Source organism: Anas acuta, chromosome 2 (assembly GCF_963932015.1).
Source record: "Anas acuta chromosome 2, bAnaAcu1.1, whole genome shotgun sequence".
NCBI lineage: Eukaryota > Metazoa > Chordata > Aves > Anseriformes > Anatidae > Anas > Anas acuta.
This window is the reverse complement of record NC_088980.1, coordinates 25,439,137-25,446,773: the sequence shown is the minus strand read 5'-3', so window position 1 is coordinate 25,446,773 and position 7,637 is coordinate 25,439,137. Positions and strand designations below refer to the sequence as shown.

The window sequence follows — 7,637 nt, the reverse complement described above, 5'->3', positions numbered from 1 at the left end:
GGGTGCTGTGCCCGGTGGCACCCCCGGGGTCCTGCCGCCCTCCACTGGGAGCCTCCGCGGCCGGACTTTGGCTGCGAGCCCCGTCCTGGATTCCGTGATTAACAGGAAATCCTCTTCCCGCATCATCCCGTAACGTGCAGGGCAGGGCAGGGGGGGGAAATCGGGACACAGCCGTGGACCCCAGCCAGCTCCCCGCCGCCCCCCGACGGCGGCTGGAGCAGCCCGGGGACGGGTCCCCCCCCGCTGCCCCCTTGCTCCCCACCCGAGCCTTCCCCGACGGGGGGTCGGGGGGCGTCCCTGGGCGCTGGGGCCGGGGCAGGGGCGCATCCCGCCGCGCCCGGTGACGGCCGGGTGATCGGGGCCCCGCTGCCCCGCTGAATCAGCCCTTCCCCTCCCACCACACGCGCAAGGAGGGAGGAGGCGGCCCGGGGAAGCCGTCTGGGCGCATATAAAGCGCTGCCGTCGGGCCGGGCAGCGCCGACCGCTCGGGGGACCCCACAGCCCTGTGTCTGTCTGTCTCTGTCTGTCTGTCCGTCCCTCCGTCCGCCTGTCTCTCTCTCTCTCTCTCTCTCTCTCTCTCTCTCTCTCTGTCTGTCTGTCCGTCCCTCTCCGCCGCCCGCTGTCGCGACATGGCCGCCGGCCGCCGCCTCCCGCTGCCCGCGCTGCTGCTGCCGCTGGCCTGCGCCGCCCTGGCGCCTCGCAGCCTCACAGGTAGGGCTTAGGAGCGGGCCCCGGGGGCGGCTGCCGAGGGGTCGGGGTCGCCTCCGAAGTGGCCTCAGCCCCGGGTGCTCGTGTCTCCCGCAGAGAAGCAGCGAGCCTGCCTGCTGCCCCCCGACGACGGCCCCTGCCGCGCCCTGGTGCCGCGCTGGTACTACGACAGGTACACGCAGAGCTGCCAGGAGTTCACCTACGGGGGCTGCCACGGCAACGCCAACAACTTCCTCACCCTCGACGACTGCGAGAAGAGCTGCTGGACCATCAAGAGTGAGTCCCGGGGACGGCCCGACGGCACCCCGAGGGGCGGCGGGGGGCTCCGGGGCAGCGCCGGGGTGGTCGGGGCTTGGAGGGAGCGGAGCCTTCCTCCCCACACACCCTCCCCTCCCGAGCCGAGTGACTGCTGCTGCTGCTGCTGCTGAGGGGCCGGAGGGAGTTGTGTCAGAGGAGGCACGAGGGATTTGCATATTGTTATTTTTGAATATAATTTAGTTTTATAACTAGCCGCTGATGAACGCGGCCGATTCCTCCTGCAAAGCTGGTCCCGCTTTATTAAAGTCTGAGGCTTGGGGACTTGCCCACAAGCAGGATAGCAGCGTCTCATCTCGTGTCAACCTCCACCCACCGCTGCTCGGGACGGGGAACGCAAAGGGTCGGCTTTCACTGAAGGTGAAACTGTTTTCGTTGCAGAAGTGCCCAAATTGTGCCGGATGGAGGCTGACGGAGGACCTTGCAGAGGTCATATAAAAAGATACGCCTTTAACTTGAGCTCGATGAGGTGTGAGGAGTTCATCTATGGTGGCTGTTACGGGAACGGCAACAACTTCAAAGATTTGCAGTCATGTGTGGACCACTGTCTGCCAGAGAAAAGTAATGGTTGTTCCAAGTTTTTAATAAACTAGATGCTTTGAAAGCGATACGAAGATGATACTTTATTTGGTATTTTCCTCTGGATACCTGTACGGCAGTATTTTTGAAGACTTCTGGGAAACAGATGCTTATAATTTTCTGCAGGCTTTTGTGTGTCACTGGTCTCGGCTGCCTGCTACTGAGAGAACAAAAATGCTGTGTTAGTTTAGTCTTGTGACCTTAAATTTGCCCACAGCAACACCAAGCGGGTCTCTTGCCTTCCAGAGAGCTGTGCCTGTGTAACCTGAAGGGCAGCAAGGTCAGAGATCAGTGTTGGGCAGGTGTCTGGGACACTGCGGCTGTCACGGGCAGGGAATTGATATCCCAATGTAAGGGAGCAGTGCCTTTATATATTCAAGCCTGAGAGATGCTGTTAGGTGGCTTGCAATTTTTGGCACTTGCCAGCTCCAGAAGTTTTTTGCCTTGTCTGACCACTGTCTCTCTGTAATTAGCAGCAGGTGACTATAGGCAAGTGTTTTCCTAATCACCAGGTTAACATCTGGTCTATCTTTGACAGTATCTTTGAAGAAGAGAGAGCTACCAGAATGGATCAAAACTGTTGCTGCCTGTGCTTCATTAGTGCTTGATGAGAAAGTTATTTTTGGCTGGTGACAGATTGTCACCATTTTCGTAGGTGAATGCTGACTTATTTTTAATTTCTCTGTTGAGCATCTAATAAACTGGTAAAAGGACTCCAGCAACAGAGGGAGGACTTTGCTGAGGCATTATGAAACATGATTCTTGTGAGAAAGATGGTTTGTTTTTGTACTTTTTGCAGCAAGTGGGCAGGATTTGCTGGCAAAAGCGTAGCAAGGGTAGACAAAATAGTGCCTATCTCATCTATAGAGGTAATTCCACTGGAATTGTTATTTTCCTGTATGTGAATGTGGAATCAGCCTGCTGTCTAAACTATGTGAACATCACAACTCTCCCATGTGTAGCATCGCATGTGGGGAAAGCTGATGAATTTCACTTGTGGATTAGTAAACCTATTTTCTGGGATTGTCTGGTGCTTTCTCAAACTCACAGCTCACAGGAATAAGATGCAGTAAGTCTCTGAAGTCACTGGTAATGCTTGTGTCACTTCAATGGGAGTAATAGGTGTTCAGCCAACAAATTCATTGTAGGGTAAATTTGAATATGCCAGTCATAAAAATACATAATTTTATTTATTTTTTTCCCCTTTTTCAAGCTGGTCCCTTGCTATGCTATAGCCCAAAGGATGAAGGATTGTGTACTTCTTCTGTGCCTCGCTATTACTATGACACCAAGAGTAAATCATGTAAGGAGTTCAAATACACTGGCTGTGGTGGAAATAACAATAACTTCGTTACTGAAACAGATTGCTACAACGTCTGTGGAAAAGGTAAGATTATTGTTATTATTATTATTTTGTATTTTATCAGATGAAAGCCGATAAACCAATCCAGATATCAGTAACAGGTGTACAGAGTGTTCTTTTAATCACCTTGTTGTTGTTTTTATAAATCTATGCTTTTTGGAATTTGGAACTCAGTATTTTCAAAGGAAGGGAAAAGTGAGATGCAACACTAAATCATTCTGACAAGAAAAGTGTCATGTGAGGTGGTTACACCACTGTTGAATGAAATGTGGAGAAAGGCACTCAAAAAGACTAATTAATTTACTAGAGCACACAAGGAACCAGTCTTTAAACTGGTCAGTACCAGTGAGAAAACTAATTAAGGTCTCACTTTCTTCTGGATATTTTAAAGTAGGATTAAAGTGAGATGTGAAATCAATTTCCTTTTTTTTTTTTCCTTAGCATTTTCATCAGTTCCCATCCTCTCTTGATTCCCTGCTGCCCGTTCCCATTTCCCATTCCCATTACTAAAGATTTCTGCTTCATCACTTTTGCTGAATCAACTGTTCCTGTGGCTGTGGGGGGAAGGGCTGGGAAAGATGATTGATTTTTTTTTTTCATAATGGTTTTATTCAGATCAGCTACTGGTTGTGCTTATAAGTCAAAACAGTTGTGCTTTTACCTGCAGTAATATGTTCATACCAGCTATTACAAGTCTTAATGCACTAGTTTAATTAATTTGATATGTAAATCAACAACAGAGAGAAAAGCATAATTACATGTTGCTTCCCAGAGCAGTCAAGAAGCAGACAGAGTACAATATTAAAAAAAATTATATAAGTGGGGAAAAAAAATAAGGCTGTATCTAGCACATATCTGGCCTTAGGAAAAAAAAAATAAAACACCAAACCCAGCTCTTTTTTAAAGATGATATATTTACAGTGTCCAAGTATTGCCGTATTTAAGGTGTGTAGAAGGCTTAAGTCAGGAGAATATTCTCTGGTTTGGGCTTTGAAATCTGTGGGTGTTGAAGCTGGTGGCCAAGGAGCTCCAGCAGGGCAGGGGTTTTACCCTGAGCACAGTCCTCAGAACTGAAAATACTGCCTGCCAGTTACTCATGGCAGTAGTATTTCTGTGGTTGACAAGTCTGAGTGTGTCTCTGCCATTCTGGCGTTACAAGGCAGGCTTTAATAGCGTGCTAGGTCTATCAGAGATGCCAGCGATTACCTAATTTGCACCTATTACTACCTGGGGAATGGCAGGGCCAGGCTCCAGCTTAAGCGTGCAAAGAGAGAGGAGGCAGGAAAACTGCCTCTTCAGCATCCTGCACACACCCAGCCAGGTCTGCTCTGGGGGTTCTCCCTCGCTCCTTCTCCTTATGGAGGAAAGACATTAAAAAAAATACTTCCCACCTCATTCCTGGTGCAACAGATTGCAAAGCCCAGAGGATCGGTTATAAGCTTTTTCACTAACTTGTGTATTTCAAAATTGAGGAAGGTGTGGTCACCCAAAGGTCATAGTTAAGGGCATAATTAGTACTAATTAATGCTGAGCTATACATATTAATTTTTATAGCTCGGGAGTGTACAGCAACATTAACCAAATCTTTCAGGCAACTTTATCCACTTCTCTGCCGCTCCTATAGTTCCCCTCCCCAGTATCTTTCCTGTTACCTTCTTGAGTCTAAAGACGAGATCAGTTAACCTTCCTTGTGCAAATATGCAGCTACTGTTTACATTGATCTATAGCTTTCGGAGTGAAAAAGTATCTGATCAATTTCATTTTAGAAGATTATAATAGAAAAGAAAACAGTTGCATAAGCTCTTCTGGAAATAACCCAACTGCTGCCTTTGACCGCTCTGTAGCATCTGTGTGAAACCTCATTCAGTGCAGGAACCCAAATTATTTTGCATTTTCACCCCCCACAAGCACCGGTTATATTTTAGACTTTGCACTGCTGTTGCCCAAATAAATGTAGTAATAGTTTGTTGTTGTGGTTTTTTTTTTTTTTTTTTTTTTTTTTCAGATTTAGAGAGGTGTTTAATCCCATTCTGGTGTTACTACAGGGCAGCTAGAACAGGGTTTAATTCCTGCTCAGGAAAAGAACAGCAAAACAGGGGCCCAGTGCCAAAGTGGAGGCATTCTAAACCTTACAGTGTGTGAGAATAGGGTGTTGAGAATGCATTTCACAGTTTCTGACATGGCTGTTACTATCAGGTGAACAGGTTTAACAGCACAATACAAAAAAAAAAAAAAAATATATATATATATTTATATATATCCAAACAATGAACGGTAGTAACAATTTTGTCACACTGCTTCACTAACTACTTTCTTTATTTTCTTAGCAGGGAGTCAGAAACCAGCCATGAAAAAGTCAACAGATGTATTCCGCAGAAAGATGATGAGAAAACTGATTAAAAAGCCTCAGATGCATAACCTGAAGTCTTAAACCTAAATGTGCACTTGAATGTTTGAAACACTTTCTTGACTCCACTTTCCTCTTTTGTAACATAGTTTCTACACAGTTTTATACGTTGACATGTAGTTCTGTCTTTCAGAACTGCATTTTTTTCCAACTTACTTTTTATAAAGGACTGCATTTAATAGAAGCAGAATGAACCTAGGTTTGGTTCTTCTACTCTGTTGTATTCACAGTAATACTTTGGTAAAGCCACATATTTAGATTTCCATGTTTTTATGGGGGAATGTTACTACTGCCTTGGGAGAATATTTCAGCAGTTACAAATTAATTAAGATTTGAAAAAATCGATTGTCTCTTAGTATAACTAAGGAGAATGCAAAGCTAAATCTCTGTAGTGGATTTTTTTGGCATATTATGCATGCTAAAGAAAAGGATTTTTTCACAAGAGTATTCAGAGGCTCGTAGCCCTGCCATTTTACATACTTTGGCACTATCATTTCAGTAAACTACCCTTTACAGTCACTTTGATAGTCAAAGCTTTCAGGAGCTTTCATAACGGTGGAAGTATAAACTTTAAGTCTGGTTCATCCTATGAAAAAAATTGGGAATAGGGATACTTCAACAAGTATTCTGACAAAGGCAATGAATAAGCTACTCGGTTATTAAAATGAAAAAGTAGCCATTGCTTTTCATGACACATGAAATTTCAACTATGTTGTGCTCCAGATCCTCTTAGGGAATAAATCAGCATATTTATATTGATTTTTTTAATGGAGCTACACTGCCTATGTTATGAGGGTCTTATTATTTGTGTTTATGTGGTGGCTGTTAAAACAGAAAAACAGAAGCTTCTGCAAATCTCAGACAATCCCTATTTTGAGGCACTATTGCATTTATTTTGTTAGGTTATGCCTGTGGTGATATTATTGCACCTTCTTGTATGTTTTATATTTGAACCATGTCTGAATTTTGATTAATTTCACCTACAGTGTTTTCTAATATGAATACATAAGTATTGTTAATAAAATCCTTTTTTTTGGAAAAAGAAGAGCTTGTTCTGTTGCATAATTCTGTTAATTACTGTGAATTAGTTGCATACACCAATAAGTGTAATGGAACCTACTAATTACTAATTATGACTGGCAGAGTTTAGTTGTCTCTGAAATCATTTCCTTACGCTGAGGTTTTCATCTGAAGGAAGCCTGCAAGTTGCACTGATGTCATTGATCTGCAGCAGTTTTTATGGCTCGGTTGGCTGCATAAGGAGTCGCTGTCAAAAGCATGCCTAGCTGAGACAATTTGCTGCTGGGTGTCCTTTAAGGCGTTGTGCTACCTGAACAGCTTTTGTGAGGGTAGTGGGCTATTTGCCTGAAATTACGTCAGCATTCAGTTAGAAAGTCTCAGTTGTGTGTTTTATCTCCATTTCAGGGAGGGAACATGCTGGCAAAATTAGTCAAGATTTGGTTTTCTTGATGATTTTTCTCTCCAGCAAGCTGCTTCCATCGCAAGTCCAGGGTGTAGTGCTCCTATCACTCTGTTTCTGGTTCTTGACCTCAGAAGCAAACCCCACCTTATTTCAATGAATCCCTCAGCTTAACCCTGTCCTGTGACTCAACCCTGAGCAGAGGCAATGCCAGGGGCATGCTGGCCTAACACCACCAGGATTTTGACTAGGGCTAGGGCCGCTTGCTGAGCCCCAGGAGGCTGCCATGGCTTTGGTGCTGATTAAACCTCCCTGGGGAACACAAAGCATGCCACCTGCAGATGCTGCCCCTGTTCCTTCCCTTGGGCTGTGAATTTCAGCAGTGCTGATTAGAGCAGCAACCCAGAGTGTCCCTCTGAATATTTTTACATGCCAGGCACTGGCTGCATTTATTGCAGGTTGTGGACTGGGTTAGAAGCAGAAGCCCTTTTCAGGAGTTGCAGTTCTGTTATAAACTTTTTAGCTGAAGAGGATGACTGTCCTTTAACAACACGACTCTGGGATACGTGTTTAAGAAATGGACTAATCCTCTTTATCACTTGGAAATATCTTAAGGTTAGATGCAAAAGTGGACCTGGGATATAAAGAAGTTGTTGAGGAAAACGTGGGAACTGAAGCCCCTAAGTTGAGAACTGCTCCATCTCACCTTACTTCTTTATCTCAGTGCCTGGTCACATACAACATGTCCTGGACAAGGTGACACCCAGCTAGTATCTCCTCCTGGCAGGGATCCAAGAGGCTGATATTTTTCTGCTCATGGCCAAATAAAGGGCTCAGCAAGAGCT

At 45.3% G+C, this 7,637-nt stretch overlaps 1 protein-coding gene across 2 annotated transcripts; it reads left to right on the top strand.

Annotated features, from left to right (window-relative positions):
• The first annotated feature begins 417 nt into the window (after positions 1-417).
• Positions 418-6,405, top strand: TFPI2 (tissue factor pathway inhibitor 2). Of its 2 annotated transcripts, none has more exons than XM_068673969.1 (5): positions 418-711; positions 805-984; positions 1,405-1,584; positions 2,816-2,989; positions 5,296-6,405. In XM_068673969.1, the coding sequence occupies exons 1-5, from the start codon at positions 630-632 to the stop codon at positions 5,394-5,396; spliced, it is 717 nt and encodes a 238-aa protein (XP_068530070.1). In that variant the 5' UTR covers positions 418-629; the 3' UTR covers positions 5,397-6,405. The 2 variants fall into 2 exon arrangements, with proteins under 2 accessions (XP_068530070.1, XP_068530069.1); XM_068673968.1 differs by having other exon boundaries at positions 430-711; positions 5,293-6,405.
• The last annotated feature ends 1,232 nt before the right edge of the window (positions 6,406-7,637 follow it).

Excerpts from the sequence above, each read along its gene's own strand:
- TFPI2 (XM_068673968.1), top strand. The coding sequence starts at position 630 with ATGGCCGCCGGCCGCCGCCTCCCGCTGCCCGCGCTGCTGCTGCCGCTG. Across the intron at positions 712-804 it reads GGCGCCTCGCAGCCTCACAG|AGAAGCAGCGAGCCTGCCTG; the intron begins GTAGGGCTTAGG and ends TGTCTCCCGCAG. Across the intron at positions 2,990-5,292 it reads CTACAACGTCTGTGGAAAAG|CAGGGAGTCAGAAACCAGCC; the intron begins GTAAGATTATTG and ends TTATTTTCTTAG.